This window comes from Triturus cristatus, chromosome 3_2 (assembly GCF_964204655.1).
Source record: "Triturus cristatus chromosome 3_2, aTriCri1.1, whole genome shotgun sequence".
In the NCBI taxonomy this organism is placed as follows: Eukaryota; Metazoa; Chordata; class Amphibia; order Caudata; family Salamandridae; genus Triturus; species Triturus cristatus.
The window spans coordinates 820,396,520-820,421,640 of NC_140584.1; the positions used below are offsets into that span (position 1 = coordinate 820,396,520).

The 25,121-nt window shown below is 44.7% G+C and overlaps 1 protein-coding gene across 1 annotated transcript in view; it reads left to right on the forward strand.

Moving 5' to 3' along the window:
• Positions 1-25,121, forward strand: part of FLACC1 (flagellum associated containing coiled-coil domains 1) — a 209,710-nt gene that overhangs the window by 168,221 nt on the left and 16,368 nt on the right. Inside the window, exons 11-13 of the mRNA XM_085648994.1 lie at positions 4,087-4,190; positions 18,140-18,202; positions 19,134-19,223. Of these exons, the coding sequence (XP_085505120.1) occupies positions 4,087-4,190; positions 18,140-18,202; positions 19,134-19,223 (257 nt within the window). The remainder of the gene's footprint in view (positions 1-4,086; positions 4,191-18,139; positions 18,203-19,133; positions 19,224-25,121) is intronic.

Genomic DNA, 25,121 nt, shown 5'->3' on the forward strand with positions numbered 1-25,121 from the left:
CATTGGGGGAGGAGTGGATGTCGAAGTGCATTGTTAAATTTCTGAAATGCATTTTTCGACATCGACTAAATCTGTAAACGTGCCCAGTTTAAAGTAAACCAACTGAGCAAAGTGAGAGCGATATCTCGCTAGAACGTTGTATATATTAGTAATGAATTTGTGTTAACACTATAAATAAAACATAGCGAAGTAACTAAGTAATTTTTACTGTTTTTTAAAAGAAAAGTGTATTTTTATCTTGTATTAATTGTCAGTATTTCGTTTTTAAAATTGTTATGAAATGTAAATGTCTTTTTTACGTGATCGCTTTTATGTTTTTTTTTATCTGCTAAAAACCGAATAAAGAAATACTTGATATTTAGACGCGCTTGCAGGCTTTCAAAATACATAAATAAAAGGCCTTGTCATTTGCAATGCCAATTGCTCAAACGCTCACAAATGCGAGACCTATTGCATTGAAAATGCTTGTTGCGTTTGCTATGGAACCCCTGGCTGCCCTGCTATGATTAAGAGATCTAGACTGGGGCATAGCAGTGGGTCTTCTCTGACACTCAGTCTCATTATATGCGGACGACGTCCTGGTATATTTACGAACACCTACTCAGGACTGCCCAGCTCTCTTTAATGTATTAGATCTGTTTGGAGATATGACGGGACTTCGAGCAAATTGGGGTAAGTCGTGTATCTTTCCACTGCAATTGATGAGCTGTGTGGAGGGGAGAGTTTGGAGTCTGACCGTCTCTCTTGTTGACCCGAGACGTTCTGGTACCTGGGGGTGACGTATATCACACTGACAAAGACCTCCTAGATGGAAATCATGGTAGAACCTTGGCGGCTCTGGGGCAGTCTGTGAGTTGTTAGACGTGCTTGCCCCGGTCCATTATGGGCCGGACCTCCATATCAAAAATGCCCACCGCCATACCCCCTCAGTTGCCACTGTGGAACATTCCTGGGTTGAGGGCCTTGATGGATGCCCAGGACCCCGCACCTTGACGGGGGTGACCTGCCTCGGTGACTTCTACACAGACAGAGACCTACGCTCCTTTCAGGAGCTGCAGGACAGTACAACGTTGGGAGCGGGCCAATTCATAATGTATAATGCCTTGATACTAGAGCTACGGAACATCTGGACTTTGGGACAGGAGGCCCCTACCATTCATAATGGATTACAATGTATACTGAGGCACGGATTGGGTTGCAGAGGAGTTACAGTACTCTATGCAGTGCTACAAGCAGGGGATGCGATCTTGCGCTGCTCGGCAAGCCCAGATGGGATGCCTGTTTGAGCATCATGCTGACTCCCAAGCAAAGTAGGATGGCACTTGAACAGGTAAAACTGTTTTCCCGTAATGCTCGCTTGAAGTTTAACCAGTTCAGTTACCTGCATCACACTCACCTCACCCCAAACCGTCTCCACAGAATGTTCCCAGGAGTGACTCCAGTGTGCCCTAGATGTGTTCACCATGATGCAACTTTTATCCACATGGTGTGGGAATGCCCCCCATTACTGCACACATGGGGACAAGTCATGGCCCATATCTCAGAGATCATTGATGCACGATTACCCACTGATCCCCTACATTGCCTGTTAGTTATCATGAAACTCACGAAGTGCAAGAAACATTACTTAAAACTAGCCGATTTGGCCATGAGCCGCTTCAGAAGCCTCATAGCTATGTCATGGTGCGGCCACCTTCGATAGCTTGTTCACTCCGGGTAGTACTCAAATGGGCATCGGCTAAGGCCGATGTTATGACAAGAGAAGCACGCCACGCATGCGGGGTGGGGCTGGGGCTGCCACTCTCTGGCACACCTCTGTACTTAAGCTGCAAGATAAGTTGGATGCCTCCAGGTGATCACTGTTAGACTCAGGAATGCCTCCAGCTCCCTATTTTCTGCGACCTGATCGCCAGCTTAGGGTCTTTGGAGAGGTCAGGAGCGGAATTCTGTTATCCCCTATTCATTCATGACATATGTGACGTGACCCCTTTTTTCCACAGCTCTGTGGCCAGATGGCCAGGTGAGTGCCAGTTTATGATACCCAGCTATCTCTCCCATCCTAACCTCCACACAACCTCTGGTTCGCCACGATTGCCCCCCTGTTGTTTAGATTAGGGTTGTACATTTTTTACTATACACTTTATTGGTCACTATTGTCGAATAATCACAAACTGTTGGTACCTGTACACAGTGTGCAATGTAATATGTTTACCCTCCCTTCCACAGGAGTTGAAATTAATTTCTGGATCTTACGGATAGTACTCCTTACAAATGTTTCTTGGGGATGCCTCATATTTTCATTTTTATCAGGCTATGATTTTTGCTATTGTGGGAGCTGTTATGCCTTGACCATTGATATACTGCCATGATATTAAAATGCCAATAAAGAAAATTAAAAAAAAAAAAATTGAATATTTGTTTCCTCCACATTTCAGGATTGCAGAAAAATGTGTTTCATCTTTGACTTCCCAATTCTGATATATTTGCATGGTTTATTTACAGACATTTAAATTGTGTGGTGTGCTAGAAAAAACAACATTCTAAAGCTTTCCTCTCACATGGCTACCCAGCAGGATTGTCACATAAATCCTCTCACTTTAAAGTCAAAGTAAAAAAGTAAAAACTAAGGTCCCTCGGCAGACAGATCCTGACATTTGACCTCGGTCTTTGAATTCACAGCAAATGTGACACGATAAGAATAAAATGTAAAGGCCTGTTTACAGAAAGCTTGCACTTGTGGAAGAATACAATGAGCCCTGGTGAACAGGCTATGCTCCACAGGAGGGACAAAAACATGCTGGACAGCCTAAAACAAATAAAGCTAGCAGCAAATAGAAAGCAAAAATGTGAGTTACAAACCACAAAGCCAATGGTAAGGCATTCCAAGGGAAGCTTACAGAATGTCCCCAATATGTCTTTGCAAACCAGACAGCTGCATTGTCTGGTAGGCTTCGACCTAAAATGGTTTATCTAGCCAGAAAGAGACTACAGAGGAAAGTTGGGAAACGGGGGGGGGGGGGGGGTCTGCTTAGTGTATTTTCCTGAATAGAAAAAGTGTAGGGAGTAGTGGGCAGGATTGAATTATTTTCATGCTTAAAGATAATGAAATAAGCGGAGACTGCGAACCCGGTAACGTTTCGAATTTATCTACAGAATTTGATATTCGTTTGTGCCTCTGCATAAACAAAAGCCACAATTTGGAAACTTGCCTTTCGACTCAAAACGTATTTCTCTAAGTACTGTATTCTGTAATCAGTAATCCGTGTTTAGAGCTACATAACAGTTTTTTAAAGAAAATATAGTTTTGTTGCTTCATACCAGTTGCAGGTCCTTAAAAGCTAGTTTGTGCTGCGCAGCCAGTGCCATAACAGCTTTGCAAGAGATGTCATCTCATCTTAAGTTGGAGCCTCTCTGTAAAGAGCATTCTGTGTGCTGCAGTAGTGTTCTATTGTGTTTCTGCACAGCTTTCTTACAGAAAGATTATTTTATCATAACAGACACAATACGAATAACATCTCACAATACAGCAATCATTAAGATACTCCCTTCCTTGAAGTGACCACTTGGGCAATAGTCTCTTACATGCCCAAGAGTCAGCGTGCACCACTTGTAGGTGTGAGAAGGTGTGCCAAAGGCAGCTGCGGTCCGTGCAGGTAACAGCGGTGGGGCCAGGTAATCGGGTATTTCGAAGGACGATGCAGAGGGAAAATGAATTATTTATTTAATTTTCCCTCTGCATCGTCCCTCAAAATCCCCCCTTAAGTGCCCCCCACCGCTGTTACCTGCACGGACCGCGGCTGGCCAAATGTACTGAACTTTGCAGGATATGTGTTAAGTTTATTAATTCATGAAGAATTTAACATTTGTAGGTGAAGATTCTGAAAAAGGTGATTAATATAATTTTTTAAACTGCACACAATTCTTAAAAGAATTAGCAGAAATGCCACCAAACTGAAGGCTGCTAGTCTCACCATAGTTTAAGATTGTTAGATGGTTAACAAAGGTGTATTTGTGGTGCCCGACTGCTTCAGGTGATGCACAACAGCGAGCTAAGACAGGTACTCAAGGTACATTCTTTCATTATAGGTATGACCCTACTTAAGGCTGTTGAGAAAGAGAAAAATGACGTGTGGCTGAATTCGCAGAAGTCAATAGCTACCATGCACCAAAAGCATTCGGAGGAGATGGAGGTAAGGCGTCAACAGCACAATATAGCCAAAGCCTAGTTTAAGGGTGGAGACTTCCCACTGGCGCACTGAAGCAGATATAGGAAATGACTGCACAAGTCATGTGCCCACACTATTCCCCCTCTCTCTCCCCAATCTGCCATACCACTTTTGGCAAAGATTATGAGGGGATCAGAATGGAATTAATCCAGACAACTGCGCTGTTGGACTCTGTATAAAAGCCCCATCCATTTGAAACTAACATTCTAGCTAATGCAAGATAATATGGCCATTGAATCACACCTCAATCAAATTTCACTTGAGGATTTTTCCATCAAGTTGACAGCCACATGCTCCCAACCGCACACAACTCCACAATAACCCCTCTATTCTCTAGCTCCAAAACCACTGCCCGAAGACCGCAACCTAATGCCTAGCATGTCCAGTGCCGCCAAAGACTTTTAAATATTCTAAGTAATGCACCATCACTGCACACAGTGTCTAGCCAAGTTTCAGTAGTGTGCTGGTCTGCACCATCGCAAGCATTTCATCTTCTGCTTGCATCTTTACTTGCTATACACAGTAGGCCTTTTCCATCTGGCACCTCTGCTTCGCTGAATCTTAGTGAAAAACCACCGGCTCCTCTCACAGCACTGCACTTCCCAGGACATCTCCATGCCTATTAGAAGTATATTGACGCCCTCTGGAATAAGTACCACCCTCATCATAGAGAGCACCAAGACGAAAAAATCACACTCACACACTCGTTGACAATGTGGCAAAGATGAACTTCAGAGCTCCCTCCACCTGCCTATCCCTCACCGTGAACCTGGCTCTCACAGTGTCTCACCGGTGAGAGAGTAGGTGCTCGCTGCCAGTTCATGCTGCGTCTGTGCTGAGGTCTTTGTTACCTCTTCTGTCATCACTTACAAAGGCTCAGACCTTCTGTTTAAGTATGATATAGACCAGGATCTTAAACTTCTGCAGATTCTATGCTGTGTTAAACTTTAATTCCCATACAACAGAATTTATCAAACTCTGAATCAAACAAGTTTTGTGATTGACATCTCAGTACAACCCATGGCCCTATATGTTGGTAGAGGACAAACAACAAGTGCTTCCTAGTGAAGAAAGAACTAGGCATGCCGGAAAACTCTGATCATTGAAGAGCTAGACAGCCTGATGCCAAAGGTCTCCTCAATCATGAACACACTTGAGCACAAATTCAAGTTGGAATATTCAAGTCCCAAATAAACCTATCAAATGACAGTGACTCACCTCCCAAGCCACTGACCACGTCATCACAGCCTTCAAAGAGGCATGCACATTCACACAGCTCATTGGCTCTGTTAGTACCAACAGTGCAAGAATGAAAGCATTTATGCAGCACGCTTAACAAGATGCATGCACGACAGAGCTTCACTTCAATTTCCTTAACATCTCCACCTTCACCATTCATGCTGACCTCTAAGATACAACTGCATCAGTTTTTGTCTGGTTCAATATGTCAGAATACATTCCTGGAGTGTTCAAAGTCAGTTACAACATTCTACACTTTGCTACCTCTTGAAATCTGGATCCTTTATGTCGGAGAATAAACATGTTTGCGCTTAAATAAAAATAAAATATAACTACTTCGTATCATAAAACAAACTCTCTCAATGACAACTGCTGTCCAAAACATGGAAGTGCACCATAATTTATGTATTAAATATGTGTAGTCTGTGTATATTTTCCTTCCACATTTCCCTTTTCAGAGCCATTGCTTTCAATCAATATAGTTCTTGTGATCTCTTTTCAAAGCATTTTGGGAATCATCTTCAGGACTATATTATTAGCATGTTGCAGTACCCTTTTTCATATCCCCTCACTCTTCGCCCAATACAGCGGCAGCCGGGCCCAAAGCCATGGCCAGAAATTGGTCCAAACTAGACACCTCTGCCTTTAACACACACTTGCTGGATATCTCACCTCAGTTAGCACAGAAGATTGACTTAGGTCAACCTGTGATCGATAATTGGCTTTGAGACTCCTTAGATACAATCCTACCTACCAAACCTAAACTCTCATCCAGGCAATCCTGGTTTAATGAGTTCTTACAAGAAGAAAAAAAACTCTGTAAGCAACAAGAAAGGGCCTGGAGGAAGCTGTAGGACAAGAAGTTAAAAATAAAATACAAAATATCTCTGAATCAATACCGCATGCACTGTAGAAACACTTGAGCGTCCTTTTATTCAGAAACAATCTCTAAAGCACAAAACTGCCCCAAAACTCTTTCTAAAGTGGTCCAAGACCTGTCTGACCCCAGCAATACTGCTCCTCCCCTGTCACTGTCACAAGCCCAAAACGAAGAGCCTGCCAATGTCTTTGTTAAGAAGGTGACAGATGTTCAGATCAAGCTAGTCGCAACCAGAAATAAAACCAACCAGCCAGGGGGCAATAGCCTAAATTCCAACTTCGTTCTATACTCCTCCAGTGAAGAATACCCCTGGGTCACGGGCCAAACACCTGCAAGACTGCAGTCTCCACTCCCTATGGATTATCTTTGTCTTCTGCCAAACTGCAGTCAATTAAATCTGGCTCGCCGCTGGATGTTCTCCCCCCAGCCAGATTGAGTGCTCCAAGCCCACACCTCATGCATCTGGTGGTGGAACTTTTGACCTCCTCTCTACATGAGGGGCATCTTCCTAAAGCATGGAAACACGCCATGGTTCTCCCATTACTAAAAAAAAATCCATTTGGACTTAGTCAACTGGTCCAATTTCAGACCGATTACTTTGCTGCCCATCCTCTCCAAGATACTGGAGAAACATGTTAACGCCCAAATCACCTCCTTGTTGGAGGCCCAGGATGCTCTCCATTCCTCCGTCATGCTTGAGAGCTGGACACAGCATCAAATCCGCCCTCCTAGGTGTCATGGAACACCTAAGACAGCTCATGGATCTGGGCATTACAGCTGCGCTAATTTTATTAGACCTCAGCGCTACTTATGATACTGTGTCCCATGATACTCTTGCTGAAAGACTGACACAACTGAATCTCCAAGCTTTGGCGCTTGCATGGCTTACCTCCTTTTTGATGGATTGTACTTTTCAGGTCTTCTCAAGAAATGTAGTGTCTGGCCCACACTCACTCACCTAGGGAGTGCCACAGGGATCTGCGCCCAACCCTATGCTTATTAATGTCTACGTCTGCCCTCTGGCGGACCTGGTGGAAATCTGCTGTCTCTCTCTGTTCTCATATGCGGTTCAACTCCGATCATCTTTTCTCTGTTGTCCAGATGGGAAGTCAATTCACAAGATCTTAAATCTTGCCTCTGCCTTGTCTCCACATGGATGAATGCCAACTCTCTTGAACTAAATGGCGACCAGAACGAGGTTATTGTACTGGTCAAGAATACTCAGCTCGGGGGGACTCAATCCTGGCCTGCCACGCTGGAAGCGCTTCTCGAACCTACCAATAAGGTGAAAAACCTTGGCTTCTGGCTTCATTCCACCCTGTCCACAAAGCCACAGGCGGCTAAAGTAGCCTCCTCATGTTTTGCCACTTTGAAAGGGCTATAAAAGATCTTATGAATACTTCCTTTCTCCGCTCAAAGGACAGTTATCCAAGCTATGATACTCTCACGGTTAGATTATGGCAACTTCTACTTGGGAGCAGATAAGGCTATGATAAGAGCCCTCCAGGTGGTTCAGAACTCTGCCGCTAGGCTCCTGTTCAGTCTCCCCAAACACTCCTTTGCATTAGGGCTCCTAAGCTACCTTCACTAGCTCTATGTGGACAAGCAAATTACTTTCAAAGCACTTTGCTGTATGTACAAAATCAGCACATGCTTAATTCCTCGATACCTGCAAAAACTGGTGGTTCCTTACCACCCCTGTGCCCTGCGCTCAAGCAAACGATCCCTCTTCACATTCCCTAGAATCTGTCGCACCCGGATGGGTGGTTTCTCCTTTTCCTTTTTGGGCCCTAAGCTACGGAACACCCTCTCTGAGTGTCTGAGATGCTGTGCTTCCTTTTCCACCTTCCGTAAGGAACTGAAACCCTGGTTATTTTAGCTCCCTTCTCCAAGCTGTCCCTCCTGTCCGCTAAGCGCTGGGAAACCCTGGGGTAGCCATTCGCTATACAAGAATTTAATAACAATGTGTAATTCCTTCATTTATTGGTCAGCGTCATTTCCTGCCAATGTGACAGAATCTTGATATGCAGACTGAGGGCCATATGTAGGTACCTAAATACCGGTCGGTAACGGCCGAAAATCGGTAAATATCCCGTTACCGACCGGTATTTAGGCACTTGAGATGTAGGTGGCTGATTTTCAGGATATTCGGTAATTTACCGAATCGGAATTTTAAGAAATCGGTAAAATACCGATTCGGTAAATTACCGAATCCTGAAATGCTATGTAGGGGGCACTCAAGTGAGTGCATTTCTGTTTCTGGATGCGTTATTTACCACCATCTACAAGTTGATGGTAAATGACGAATACCTTTGAAAAAGCAATTTTGTGCTTTTTGGAAAGTGCCATGTGGCAGACATACATGCCCTTAGGGCAAGTATGTGCGCCACATATGCACACATGCACGATTCAGGGGTGCAACAGGGTGTCAATGTGACACCCTGCCACCCATGAATATGCTCCCCCTATTACCGATTCGGTATTTACCGAATCGGTAATAGTGAATGGCTTCCCATTCATTCCTATGGGCCTTCAGGCCCATAGGAATGAATGGGAAGGGATGCATTATTACCGAATCGGTAATTACCGATTCTTAAATACCGAATATTACCGATTCGGTAATAATTACCGAATGGTTACCTACATTCTATTTACCGATTCATACATACCGAATCGGTAAAATTCGGTATTTAAGAATCGGTAAATATAATTTACCTACATATGGCCCTGAGTATTTTAAATATGTTTGTTTATCCAAAAGTATATTCCCACATCCCTCAGGTTGAGGTTATCAAACCTTCAGCAGCACGTCTGCATGTCATTGAGATGTGCAGTTTTCCTGACCTGGTTAGTTTCAGTGACACCTTTATTTCCAACATCATTAAACCTCTAAGCACAATATTTTGAAGAACTCAACTCATAAACACAAAGAAGGGCCCATGCTGTGAAAGCCTTGGGCAAAGAACACATGACCATGGCAAACTTCAACCCGCGCTTGAATAAAGGAATTGTCATCTATGACTGCTCCTGTGGTCTCATCCACTTGCAGATAGCTACCAATGGCATCTTGCCTGACATTGTCTCCACCAGTCACTCTCTTAAATCCAAACAAAAATGACGGACATCAAGCAAAACAGAAATGGTGGCCATAGACTAAATTACGTTTATCTCTAGCAAGTAGAATGGCAATAATGAATAAGATCGTTCTACCAGGAACGCTATATTTGTTCACAAATATCCCAATAGTGCCTGCACTGCTGTTTTGTGATCCACTAAAAAGTTTCACGATCAAGCTGTCTTGGGCTGGCAAACAACCCAGAACTATTTGATCTACTCTACTCTTATCATATGGACAAGCTGGGCTTTCAGCACCTGATTTTGAACTATATTTTTTACTCGGCTCAAGCACAATATGCCAATTTATTAGATCTGGTGCACCTTGCAACAGAGGGGGCGGTATCTGCAAGTTGAGCTTGCGACTGTGCTATTCCTTGTAGCGCTGAAGGCATACATGAGCCTTGACCTGGTGAGATGTACCGTATTCACTTGGGTCTGGCCAACAAAACATTGCAGAATGGGTTTGCTATATTCACATTGATGCATGTGTATTAGTGAGCGTGTCTTCCACAGCTGGGGAGTCATTATAAACATGGAAGAATTCTTTCTGGACTACACATTTAACAATTTGGGTGGGTGGGGGGAGGGAAACCTCCCACCGTTGTTCTACACAGAATTAGGTTGTTGAGAACTACCATAAGAGGAAAGAATGGATGCAGGGTTTCATATATTGTACTGATGTTGCAGATACATACATTATACTCAAGCCATTAAAGTCCAGACCTAAAGATATTTGGTCTCCTCTACAGTGCTATTTATCTACATATACACTAGATGCCGACAAAATCGAAGATGTGACAACTTAGGTATAGTGGGAACCCCCTCAAATAAGATATAGACTTGATTAGAACTATGTAATAAGTGAAGCGTTTTTCTGTTAGCCTACACTGGAGGACCTTAAGTGAAAATTGATGCTTTATGTGCATCTAGAAGAGACTTTAATTCCGACTACCGATGCGTATTACTGTTGTATCAAAAGTGCAGGAGTTTTGTCCATTTAGAAATTAAAATATTTAAATAGAAAGAAAAGAAATGGTGGCCATTGTGATAGCCTGAGAGTGACAGCACTTCTACTTCCATCTCACAGGGCAACTATCCTTGGTCATCATTGACCAGAGGATGCTTATGTTGATTTTCTGTGGCACGCTCTCCAGACCCCAGAAAACCTCTCCTAATACTTATTATGTTGTTTTGTCTCTGAGGGCTGTTAGTTTTTTTACAATGTACTAAACCCATTTTGCAAGTCGGAAACACATTTCTGACTTGCAAAATGCGCTTAACATCCTATACTGAATTTCAGTTAGAAAGGGGCGTTCCTTTCAAATTAAGAATCAGAATGGTATGTGCAGACCTGCCAACTTGAACAAAAATCTTACTGTGTGAAGAGAGGGTAGGCCTTGGAGGGGGCGGGGCCTCGTGTCAAGAAGTACCTAAGAGGCAATTTTGAACCCCACCCTGCCCCCAAACCCCTTCCTCCCCAAAAAATAAATGCTTGCTGAGACAGGTGCTGATGTCCTGGGGTGTTTTCACGCCTCTTAATGGATGTCAGCAGTTCTAAGCCTCAGAAAACGAACTATTTACAGTGGTTTTCAGCTTCCTTTCCCTGCCACAGTGTGATATTGTGTGTCACATGGTGGCACCATGTGAGTTAGCAGTTATGTATGAGCCAATGGCAATTCAAATTGCAAACCACTGACCTGCTACTACACCTTGAACAAGGAGGTGATAGATTTGCAAAGGTGAAGGGTTCTCCTTTGTACATTTTCTTTGAGAATCGTGTCAGGCTAGTAAGCAGTGACCTAGTCTTCCTCCCTCCCCCATGCCGTCCCAGACGGGAAACTATGTTTTTTTAAAAGCACTGGACATTTTAAGGTGCTCAAAAAAGAAAGGTTTCCCTTTTAGGAGTACAAACACAGGGATGGTGGTCTGCAGTTCCTTGCAGAAACCATTACTGTGTTTGTAGCCAATCACAGTGGGAGAGGGATGTCATAAATAGCAATGTGGCTAATTAATATTCATTAGGCCAGTCATCCTGCAAGCCTTGCAACTGCAGATTTTGTGCCTTGACCTATTAGTGCATAGGTAGCTTCAGAAAACTAGAGACAGGTCGCAATTTGGGCCCACTTTTTGCAATCTACTTCTATGGACAACTGGCCCTATAATATAGCCGTGCAGCACTTATAGTGTTTTTTGAGGTAGAAGCAAAAATGTGAATTAGAATGTTGTGGCTAATCCTTAGCGCCCCATCCATGTTTCTTCTGTGGATGCTGCAACAAAACTCAGGTAGTTCTATCGGTGCAGGCTTAAGTGCATGGTGAAAGTCAGTGGCGGCTCCTCCGCTAAGGAGGAGGAGCGTCACCCCACTGCTCTGCAAGCCGTAGTTAAAGGAAAACTAAAGTGATAATAACCAATGTAGTTTTCCGTTTCCTGGTGCGAGGTGAGCTGAGCTGGCAGAGCAGGGGCCAGGGCTAGGAGTGGTGAGCACACTCTAAAGTGCGCATGACAGTTTGGCCAGCCGTCTTGGGTCAGCCCAACCGTCATGCATAGTTTGCATGTTCCTCACCATGCTGTAATACATAGCCTAGTGAGGAACATGCACAGGCTCCCACTCCCTCTCTGAGTGCCGAACCGTGGCGCTCAGACCAATCACAATGCTGCTGTAAGGCAGTGTCATGATTGGCTAGGGAAGTCAGGAGTCGGGGTGCTTCCTGGTTCCGGCTTCCTGCTGTTGAGGAGCCGAAGAGGACCAAGAGGTGGTGGCCGGCCTGCAGGTAAGTGTTTGTTTTATTTTATTTTTCCGTTACCACACTAACCCTCCCCCCCCAACCACCCCGCCAACACCGTTAAATAGCAGCCGCCACTGGTGAAAGTGATAGGTTTACAGCTGCCAGGGTAAGGCATGACATGCCACTGTATGAGAAGCCCAATCCCACTACTGACATTTAAAGCACCCCACCAAAATGAAGACATAAACATTTCACGCTCCCCAGTGGGAATGTACAACTCTTTAAGTGCACCTGACCCGGGCCCTGGTGATTGTTCAATTCTTCTGACAATTGTGCCACAAAATACTCAGCTTGTGTTTTGACACTTTTTTCTATCCACATCTACACAGTCCAGCACAAACATGTCTTACTATCTCAAAATTCTACACTAAGTGGGAAAAATGATTCGAGGAATCATGTGAAAAAAAATACAGTGCAGATGGGAAAACAAGTACTCTCTACAGTCTTAAAACTCCAGCAAACTCCCACAAACTATTCCAAAGGTTTTACACGTACATGACAGGAACCACTACTCTGTTGTAAATTTCTTCAATAATTATATTTCTCCCTCTTTTCCCCCCATTTCTCAATTTCTGTGCATTACACACTTTTGTGCTGCTGACTCCTATGGGGACAGGGAAATACCATTCTGATTTCACCTGCTAGCCTGGAAACAGCCTTACGAAAATTCACATCAACCACAAACAACATCGAATTACCCATATGTTCACCAATAACTAACCTAACATTCAGTCCCCAAGCAATATTGGTTAGTTGGTTCCTGAAGCATGTTACCTCTTACCAACTTCAGTTGTACTTTACATAAATCTTGCCTATTCAGTCCTTGTTGCCAATCAGTGGTGCAGCATCAGCTACATTTTCAATAATCAGGCGAAGCAGGTATTTTACACTCACTCTCTTTTGTTGTGCATGCCCATGCAAAATAAAGATGAAGTATTGCCATTTATGATGGATACATCTTCCTGCACATGGCTCCAGTCATGATTTTGCATCCAATGTAAAGTTCCTGGAGTGCGTTAGGCCACAACAATTGTGCTAGCATCAGCTACTGTTTTCCATGCCTGACTGATGCAGTCCTGAACTCACTCTTGTTGTCTAACTGACAAATTCCTCCTTAGCTAGGACAAATGTCTCCTCATAGGGTTTCAGGCTTTTAACCTTGCGGACGGTGTCTCAAGTAGATGCCTGAAAGATGACAGTATGTGGTGTTGAGGGTTTAAACAGGCCTCTTGGGCCTAAAACCCCATCTTCCAAAGCTAAGTCACCTTCCAGGGAACATTCTCCTAAGAGATCTTCCCACAAACCATGGACTAAGTATGACAGGAAGTAGAAGTGTCCTTTCTTGAGGAAGCAGACCCGTTTACGGGACAGTTTGGAGTCTCGACTTTGTACCTTGACGCCCATCGTCTAAAAGGATAAGGCTGGAGTTTGCTGTTTTTTCAGTCAACATTACACAGATAGAGGCCCTCCAGCTAGTAATGCTGAATCTTTTCAGGACAGCTCGGCAAACAACTGGGCTAATCTCCAGTGGGGCATCTGTTCCTGCTGGCTGTGGACTCTAGCGGCTTTAGCCACAGACCCAACTCCTGTGTTGGCCAAGGAGTTGAGCAGGGAAGTATCATTCATGTGGCAAAGGTGACTGTTGAAGCTAATTTTAACAGTTAACCATATTGTGAGAACATACTCAGGACCCAAAGGTTTGTCTGTTTTGAGGAAATTTTCAGTACAGATTCAGATGCCTTGGCTATGGAGGATAAGAAATATGAACGCATGTAGATGACATAGCTGATTGCCTTCTGTTACCTTACAATCCTGATATCAGCATCTACGTGGACTTTCAAACTCCCTCTGGCCTAGAAACTTCACTGAAAGAGGACATTTCCTGCTCCTCTGGCCCTGCCACAGAGAAGATTTTAGCTTTTACAATAGTCACTAAGAAGATCATGAAAGCCTTGGAAATGATTTTGCCCTCTGTGGAACTGAAGCCTAATATTCTGACAGAAATCTTGCAATCCTCAACAGTTTCTGTGGCATCCTTGCTACGTCTTAATGAAGCTCTGCTGAACCCAATAATGTCTGCATAGCAGCTCGTAGGTGCTCATGCAGATTGGCAATCCCATAGGTACATTCCAGATGACCTTCACTTTTTGTACTTCTGCCCATCTGGTTGTTTAAACACGCCATTCACCTAAACCGTCAAGCTTTAATACGGCTTCCCCAGACAGAGAATTCAACAAGTTTGATGCCTAAGCTCCTGAAGTTATTCCCTCTAGCAGCTTGGCTCTTCACATTCCTATTGCCACCTGTATTTTAGGCTGATAAATTTATAATTTATGGCTTACTATTGTTAGCCAGCCTGTTCATACGAATAATCCATCCTCTGATCCTGGTGAATGATGGCCTACATCCATCAAAACAGATCCTGAAGTCTAACATTGAATCTGCATTCCATTGGATTTTTGGGGAGATATCCAGTTTTTGCTCATGGACATGCCCTTTGATGACGTTCGGCTATTCAGGAAGAAGACTGACTCTTCCTTTGAACATTTTATGAACAGCTGGGCTAAGGCTCCTGCTCTGGGCCTAGCCTCCCTTGGACATACATTTCACCAACTGTATCAAAGGTCTTGTGGGTATTTTACATCCTTGCTGTCTCGACAACTGAAGCTGTCTCAGCCCTTTCAGATGCCACTGCAACTATATTACTCCTTTCTAAGAAGGAGTGGAACATACAGTGCCACCAGCCGGGAGATCCAGTCCCAACTGTGCTTTGCTTGCTCTGACTCCTTCCCATCCTTACTCCGGATCTCATATTTTGTCTCTCAGTAGAAGGCATTTAGAACAGATCAATGAGTTATCGAGCTGATCCAATGCTTGAGACAGAGGTCCTTGCCTTTCTGAATAAATGGGCCATAAAGTGGTGCTTTCAGGTGAGAAGGATGCAGAATTGTAATCCCTTTACATCTTGGACAGATGCCAGAGACCTATGCTGGATCCCTGCCAGCTGCACCTGTTCATCTAGAAGAAATATGTCAAGATACTATGCTTGAGCCAGGTATTGTTGGCCTTGATCTCTGGAGATTGGTTGGTGTCCCTGGACGTCGTTGACACCTACTTTCATCGTACAATTCTATCTGCCCACAGCCAATACTTGAGGTTCACAGTGGGGTCCACCCCACCCCAGTTTGTTGCTCTCCTGCGTTTGGACTGACAACACAAAGGTGCTGGTAGACATGTCAGCTTTGCTTTGGAGGTCAGGACTCCACGTATTCCCATACTTGGACAACAGTCTGGTGAAAGTTGAGTCCTCAGGTTTGGTCCATGATCATCTGCAGGGTGGGATGACTCATCTCGACCACCTGGGTTTTACAATCAGCATACATCAATAAGCATCCAGCGTGTCTCACCTCACTCCCACAAAGAGGCTCACCTTTATTTGGAAGGTGCTCTACATAACCCTTACATAGGCCTTTCCTCCTCCTCAGAGTATCTCAGTTATTCAGGTGATGATTGCAGTGTTGGCAGGGTATGCCCAGACGTGAGTCCCTTGCTCACTTTGCCACTGGATTCAAGCTAGCCTGGCTGAGGGTGTTACCCCAAAACCAGTCCCAGGATGCTTGTTTCCAGTCCAGGGAAGACATGGCTTGGCAGTTCGGGCTTGACTGTTCCCATGAGGCACAGGGTCAAGACTGATTTGCAGATAGCTGTGTCTGAACTGGGGTGGCAAAGTGAGCTAAAGAACGATGATGAATTCAACCCAGATCTGTGACTGGGGGTGAGTGTCTGAAATGTTTCAGCGCTCCGTCCATCATCTCCTTGTGTTTGCAATGATTCCAATGTGCCTTGGATCCCAGTACTGCAGCTCTCTTACCTGCCGGGTCTCATGGCCTCTAGCATCCTGTTGGTGTCTTATGCCAGCTGGTGGATGTGACCCCTACAGTGGTGTCTGAGAAAGCAGAGGCTGAAAACACAAAGAAAGTATCTCTGCTCAGGCACCGATCTACCAGTTGGTATATGAGCATCTGCGCTGCTGGACTGATGCCGCCAACCTTCTGATACATCACTCTTTCAGCCCTCTGCAGGCTCACGGTACTTGTAGTCATAGATGCCTCCTCGCTGGGCTGGGATGCTCATTCTGGTCAACATGATTACCTCTGGTGCAGCGAGATAGTCAAGACTTCCATCTACAGACTATGAGGCTGCATGCATGGAGATTTAGCGGTGCCTGCTAGAATTCTTTTGCCTTCTTGATGAGGTTGTGAATGTCAATTTGGCAGCCAGAAAACTTGCTACTAAATCCATCTATGCTGGCAGCTGGAACAAGCTTGTGTAGTACTGTGTTCCAGCATGCCTAAATCCTTTCAAATCTCGTCTAACATCTTGAAGTTTGCACTGCCCCTTGATTATTGGAGTCTGATAGTGAACCCAGTTAAAGGCCTTATGACAGCTCAGCCTTCTCTGTTTAAATCCCTATGTGTTGTGCAGTTTCTGTAAAGGTTTGCTTGACTTGTTCACTTCTATTCCATTCATTGTTCCTCTTATAGCATCAGTTGCTGGTTGACTCTAAAAAAGGGCTCTGTTTGTTGCAAATAATTCTGCGCATAGGGTATGAGAACTTCCTCTCCCCTCAGTTTGTTTACTTCATAGCTTCCTACCTCGGACATGTTGGTACTTCACACCTGCCCATCCTTCTTACCAAAGGTAGTTTCTTCATTGGACATGAAAAAGGCATCTTTCTTCCATCTCCCATACCAACCAAGGAGTAGAAGCAAGTGAATAAACTTGACCCCAAACATGCGGAGTAATATTACATCTACTGCACTTCTCAGGACACAGTGAATTATCAGCTGTTGGTGGGCTTCGCTTGATCTACGAAGGGCAAGACAGTTACAAAATTACCACTACGCACTGGGTCATCCGTTGTATCAAGATCACCTCCATATGTGGTTGTGCTTCTTCCACGACGGTCATCGCTGCTTCCACAGCTCTTTCCATAGACAACCCAATTTCCAGGAGGCTACATGGTCATCTTTGCATGCCTTTTCCATGCACTACTGCCTCACATCTCAGGCATACAGTGACAGGTACTTTTTCTCAGCTATAGTGTATGATTTCCTTGTTCAACAGGTATTATTTATTTCCACCTCCCACGAGGAGCTACTATTGGTCTCATGCATAAGGTGAGAAATCTGTGGGAAGTTGTGTCTGTCAGACGTAAAAGTTACTTACCTTCAATAAGAATATATCTGGCGGATGCATGATGTTCCTGGTGGCTCCTCACTGCACTTCCTTCTCCCCGAAAAGTTAGTGTTCGACTTAACAAGACTGCAAGGTATGGAATCATGTTAGCTGCTGTATTTATTGATATTGTGGCTCTCTCAGTTCCTTTCCGCGTGCATGGATGGGGCATGGAAAAAATATCTGGAACTGACAGCGTGTTGGTTGGTGCTTAATATAATGACACGTCGAGAGTAATAGCTGGAGCTGCACAGCATCACCTTATGGTGCAGGAGAGTCACCATTTGGAAAACAATGTTGTACAGACTAGTCTGAAGCCTGGATAAAGTATTCTTAAGGTGAGAATCTGCAGGAAAATTATGTATCCACCAGAAATATTGTTACAAAAGTTAAGTAGGTTTTTCTTAGACAAAGTTCCAAAATGAAACTTTATTTTGTGTGGATTGTTATCCATAGCCTGATCACCCCCACACAATATTCAATTTTTATTCCTACTGTTTCAGTAGCTAGCTTTTTGCTCAGTGGTTGTTATATGGCTATTACTGATTGTAATACTCCAGCTTGTTATAATGAACTGTGAATAGACAAGTGTTTGCCAGGGCACTGCAAATGAAGGAATATTGTCTCACCATGTACCTGTTTTTCACCTGCAGAGTCTTATGAGGAAGTATGAAGGAGAACAGGAGGCCACCCAGGTTCAACAAAAGCTAAAGGAGGTACTGTATTTGAGACAAACTGTGGGGAGTAGCGTGTCGTGGGATGAGGTGTAATAGTTAGGGCTAATAGCGAATTTTCTAATCAACACATGGTGAGTCTGAGTTTCCCACAGCCTTAGTCCTCCTGTACTCAAGACTCTTCCTGGTTTCCTAGCTCTCTTTCTAAAGTGGATCTTATTTCCTGCATCATTGGCCCTCAAACTACCCTTAAAATGATTCACATGTTGAACAGAGGGAAGGATTTCACTTTTTTTCTGGGTGATCGCCTCTATGAACTCTGGGTAGAACAAAGGAGAGCACTGAATGAGTGCCCTTCTATCCTCTGATCTGCTTAAACAAGTATCAATATAGAAAACAACACGCAATCAAGCTGGATCATGAAAAACCCCTTTAGAGGTTGACGGCAGGGGTGTGACTGAGACTTTTCCAGTCCTCTAACCCCCTTGATGTTCACAGATACCACACAGTTGCATACCAATCAACCTCTTGACTCCAAAATACTGGTGAAGTCAGGCATTTAAGGTGCACGGAGAATCAACACTTTTTGGTAGGTGATATAGATGTGGAAAGTAGGTGACCCCCCCCCATTAAAGTCCAAGGCGTGTGAACAGAAGTAAGACACAGGGTGGCATCCACCGAATGCAGGTGAGTTGATAGGTATGTAACTGGTGATCAAGGGGCTAATTAGGAAAACGGGCTTGTCTAACATGTGACTGACCTTTTTCCCCAACCAAAGCCGCCACCAAAGGCATACGAAAGATGGGAAATTTCCTGCTTCTTTATAGTTTTAGAAATTAGCTTGACAGGTTGTGAATGGTTTCAAATATGCACCCATCTATGTTTACCACAGCACGATGAGTCCCATTAGAAGTGAGATCATAAGCATGAAAAAGAGCTATAATTTCTATTTTCCTTTTATTTCTGGCAACAGGCAGCAGAGTTAGAAATTGCTAAGAAACAAGAGGAGCTGGAAGCGCTGAACAACTTGGTCAGAGAGGGCCAGCTTGAGATTGAAAAACTGGTGAGTGTAGGGTTTAGACTCTACAGGGCAATAGAGGTCTTCTGAAAAGGGTCTTTTTATAGCACGTTTCGGGTTGTTTATAAGTACTAATATCATGAATAGTGATAATTTTGGAAGTCAGGACACTGGACAATTACAAGATTGTCCCTAAGAAATGGGGAATAACCTTTAGAAAATTGTATTTCCGCACTGGTTCCTAGCGCTATTCCTCAACTGAGGGTTGTTTTTCACCTGGAGAGGTCACAATGCTTTGAGCAGTCGGTGGTTCAGGTAAACTCCTGTGAGCCTTGGTTAAGCAGCTGGTGACTTCTCTTACTGGCTGCATCGGTAGTCACAACCCACTTATTACCCGCTCTGTGTGTGTAAAAGGGAGCTTTTATGTGACTGGTCTGTGCACCTGGCCATAATATGAAATGTATGCAGTACTTACATTATCCTAACCTCACACTCCCCCTACAGTCTCAGCTGCTGGGAACTATCGTCCTGACTCCTTGCAGAGCTAGCTGTGGTCCTACCTTAACTCGCTTACTGGTTCTTAGATTACTCGGTCATCTGTCTTCCCCTATTTCCCAAAAACATACTGGTCCACTTGGTGTCCTTTTCAATAAATCCCATTCCACCTAATCTTTCTGGACCTACCGCTCTACTTAGCCCCCCATCCTCTCACCTCTCCAAACAGGCCTGTCCATTTTGGAACTTAAGTCATTCCTTTTGCTTCACCTTGACATACTTAATCATTACTAACATAGAAACTCTACTTATGCAATGGTCCCAGCTGCACCACAATACCAGCAGCCAAATGATTTACTGTCATCATTTTCTCTCCCATAAAACCTCATCCATGTGCGCTTATTGGCCACTCCATCCTTCTCAAACCTACTGATCCTTTTAACTTACCCTCACCTTTCTGCCCTATCTCTCCCCAGTTATCTCTCCCCATCAGGACATACATTTCTAACTCCACAATTTACTCCACCTGATCTACACCCCCAACCTTCCTCCCATGATAACTTGTCTGCCGAGGAACACTGGCTCAACCTTGACGTAAATAACCCCAACTAAAGCAGAACTACCTAAATACTGCCCCTAGCATAACTCTAACATTTCCATCCCCGCCACAATGCTTCTGCTAATTAAAACCATATGTACACTTCTCACAAACCTCACCATCCACCAGAAAGAACCAGATTCCTACCTGAATTGCCACTTTTATATCCTAAACGTTTTGTTTTACAATCCCCAATACCTTCAAATGGCATCCTTCGTTCCCCCAAAAAGATTAATGTACATAGTCATTTCTGAGTATAGCATGGCCTGACACTGTTGGCTCAAACCCTGGCGTTCAAAGATTTCTAGGTCAACAGTTTTGTCCATGCAATGTAAGCCCCTTCGCACCACACCTTGATCTCCTAATAATCAGCGCGTCTATTCACTGCCCCCCTCAGTTCCAGCACAAGTTGGCCCAGCACCACCAATGCACAGGTGTCTCTCACAGTTGTCGCACAAAAGGCCTCTTCTGCACCGGGGTCGTATCGTGGTCCTGTTTCCTGTGCTGCTCCAGCGCAGAAGGGATTTGTGCATTTCTTTTTGGCATCTTGAGCACATACAGCAATTCGAGCTATCTCTGAATGAATGCAAGGTTTGCGGACAGCAGAGCTCAGAAACACAAAGAAGCCACTGCTGCCCTGTGTTTCCAAGCTTTGTTGTAAGCGAAACATACGCCAACCTGGCCATATATTTTGAGTTAATGAATGAGCTCACGATGCCAAAAACAAAGGCACCGCTCTTTTCTGCACCAGAAAAAGGGGCCATAATACGGCCCCCGATTCACCACGCGCTTCACCAGAGCTTGCATGTCCATACATGTATCATCTTATGTGCTGCACCCTGAACACCTAACTGTATGATGGAACGACAGGTTCAAAGGCGGGAGTAGGACCGGCGCGAGTGGGGAAAGGAAGAACTTGTGTCCAAGTTCAGCCGTGTATCCAGGTGTAATCCCTCCCATTTGCTCTTCTGACTTAATCACAATTAGCCTCCATCAAGGTGCGCGTCGTAAGTCCCTAAGTACTATACTGCATGCGATAAAAACCCGCACGAAGCAAAGATTAAACAAAAACCTTCTCATGACTTGTAATAATTGACGCTCTAATAAAGCCCTCCTGTCTAAACATCCCCCCTCTAAATCTTCCTCCTTAATACAGAGGGAAATATAGCTTCTTCCAGTCTTTCCAAAGCTCCCTGAACCCCCTTGGTCGATCTTAGGCCTGCACAGCCTATGAAAACGCCCTTTTTCCCAACAAAACTATTTCCCAACACCTGCCACCCTGAAAAACATCCCCAACACACATGACCTAAATAACACCACTTCCCTTTAGCAACACAGATTTCACTGGTCTTCCAGTATGATCCCTCATTCCCACATCCAAAGCCCAACCCTCCTGCATCCTGTGCACCATCTTTCCTTCTATATGCCAGTATCCCCGAAACTACTTGCTGTCGAGTTATCGTCCAGCTAAGTTAAGAGCAATAGTCACTGTCGACAGCCACCTTTAAACAATTAGGACCTCGTCTATCTACTCCCTCGTTGTTCTCTTTACTGCACTGTTTCCTCTAAACTCCGAACATTCATGCCTACATGCCCACAGAGTCAACACTAACCTCAAACCTTCTAGCGGAGGCACTACTACATGCAGAGTAGTCCTGGCACTCCCCGGTGCTGAACGCGGGAACCGCGGGATCTGGGTCTGCTGCTTGTATGGTGCTGGCGAGGAAAAGGGTGAAAAATCTTGACAACGGGGCCACTGAGGCGGCAGGTTGAAGATGCTGCAGGATTCCCTCGAGCCACATCGTCGAACATAGTTAGATGTAGCCCAGCTGGCCACCACCAAGCCTTGGCAGTAGCAAACATAGCTTTGAGTTACTTCAACATCCTGGAGTCCGGGGGAAAACATTAGCTACTTAAAACTTGCTGGAGATCAGGACTACGTTTTCCACAATGCAGTAGACCATTTACTTTAGTATGATTCCTTGGTGGGCCTCATGGTCCAGTGATTCTTTGGTTCCCGGGCAAGCGATTTGCCTGCTGGCTGCAGGGGATTAGTGCCTATAATTCAAGGGAGTTATGGAGTTGTCATTGGCATGCACAGAGGTTACTCTTTCCTTTGGAGATCTCTGGTCCAGGCAGAGTAATGGTCATGCAATAGCAGGGTGATTGCTACTGGTGCAGAGTATCGCACCTTTGCTTTGTGCAGATCCTGAAGTCACAGTCACGGGTCTCTTTGTCTTTGGTCGCAATTCAAGCAGATCTGAGGTTCTGATGTTAGGGGAGGCACTTAAATGCTAGATTTAGGGGAGTTAGGGGTGTGGGATCTGGTAGCCAATGGGTTACTAGCCCCAACAGGTAATCCGCCGCTGAGGTGCCCACTTCCTCTGGAGGGTGCCACCTTTTCTACCCAGAAGCCTCTATTCTACCACTTTTAAAAATGGCAAAACCCTTCTACTGCTGTATAAACCAGGTAGCCCACCTTAGGGGTGTGGCTAGCCTCCTGGAGGTGTACAACTACCCAATATTCCTTCCTGCTGAGTTTCAAAGGTGCCTGGGGCAGGGGGTGCCTCTTTCCTTCCCTGGTAGGAAGCCTGGTTGCACATCACAGGCAGTAAAGGCTTTGAAGTTCACCACCTTGATGTGCCACTTCAACTGCCATCCTGCCAGGAAGAGAGATGACACTTCCCGCCCAGGCAGTACCTTGTTTCTGCCTCCTGAAAGAGTTGACACCTCTTGGCAGGGGGTCAGAATCCTCTTTTGGTGGTCAGCCAGGGCACAGGAAAGGCTGGGGCAACCAGGTGACCAGCTTCTAACTGGGTACATGTCACATTAAATCTGACTTTAGAAAAAGTTGGGTTTGATGGGAAAAGTTGTTTGATACCAAACATGACACTTTTCAGTGGGACTGTAATGGAGCTGGCAACCTGGGGGTGCCCGAGTGCTAGTCATCCTATGGCCCCCTGAACACAAATAGCAACCACTCATGGAAGGAGGTTACTATAAGGTTATATACGCTTACACTTAAATGTCCACATCTCTAATATAATGCACCCTGCCGCCTGGGCTCAGGAGGCCTACCTTAGGGGTGACTGGTATATATTAAAAATAGTGCTGTGACCATGCCACTCATGGTGAGGGCAAAGTCGAGTGTGAGCAGTTTGCACTGCTCATGCAGTATGCAATGGCAGGCCTGCTGTCATCTCTTTACTTGGTTCACTCAGGGTGGCACAATCAGTGCTGCAGGCCCTGGTGACTCCTTTAACTCCCATATCCTAGGTACCACTGGTACCACTTATCAGGCACTTATAAGGGGGTTACATTTCTTACCAATTGGGGTGACCAATTCACATTCATCATATTTTAAGCAGAGAGCACTGGCACTTGGTTAGATTGTTCCAGTGCACTTTCACAGTCAAAACCATCAGCATTGAAAAACAGAGTGGGGGTGACTATACAAAAAGGGCACTTTCCTAAAACTTTTATTTTGTGGAACGCCATGCCCTGTGGAAAAGGTACCGTAACTAAGGAAACAGATTCCAAAAGAGCAGTACTGCAACCCTTTTCCTTGACCACCCAAGCACCACAAGCCCTGCTAGTATAACCAAAAACCACCAACTCCTGTCGTACCCAAATATATCTCAACATCCACATCAATTTCTACACCCAGGGACCACATGGTCACACCACTAATGCTACTCAAGGATCTCCTCAGTATTTTCAAATCTACCTTCTTTTCCGCTTTCAAACATGTCTAATGTCATGGCAACACTGATGACAATACTGTCCCAGGCAGTGCCATCCTTGGCCTGCTATGAGCACCATGCAAGGAAAATTCAGGCGACTCAGAAAATGCTGCACTATCCTCAACTCTCCTGTGACAGCCCCACTGTCACAGGAGAGTTGAGGATAGTGCATTGAATTAAGGTCAGTTCCTACAAATTTCAGTTGTGCCCCTTGCCATTCAGTATTTTCCTAAGTTACTCATTGTATCCTGAAATACAGCCAACACTCTGCTGCATACCCTCCACTACCTATCCAACCCAAAAAGTGAAAACATCTTAATAATAAGTCCTCTATTTTAGACCTGCTACTCAACAGCCTTGTGAAGACCTAGTGCAAAAATTTGCTTAATTGCTCTAATAACGCACCAGTAAAAAAACTACTATTAAACATTGTTTAATCCGCATAAATCATCCCATACTTCTGCAAAGCTAACTAACTAAAGTCATCCAGATGAACAAGGAACCTCTGAATTGCTGATTTGGTATTGTTTTTGCCCTCTCTGCCCCGGTTGAACATTCCAGTGCTAAAGCCACACTCACATGAAACAATAAATCATTCTTCTACTCAGTAAATTGATAAATAGACTCTGGCCACATCAGTAATGGATCACCCTGTACTACTTCTCCCTTCCGCTTTCCTAGGCATCGTGCAGTTACGAAACACAAAATGATGAAGTCCCCCTGCAGATTATGATGAGGAGCCCCTAAGTTTCCAGTGTCTCACAGAAACATATTGGTCTTGGGCTGAATGGGGGCCCTTATGAAGCTTTAGGGTCCATTGAACTGCTGGAGGCCTCCCTACGCTTCAGAGGATGCAGGGGCCTACATTAACACCCCCCGGCATTGCACCCAAAATTGACAATGTGAGAACATCATTTGGCCAATAGTCAAATGGCTAGCCAACCAAACATCTGCAAGTTCCCTTTCAAATTTCCTCTTGACAACCTCCAGGACAGCTTTTGATGACCACAGTTTGTAAGACCTGCTTTGCAGTCTAGAAATGCTGTTGCTGAAACAGAAACCAAATTCAGACCCTTCTCACAATATAGCCATCACCTCACTGTCTGG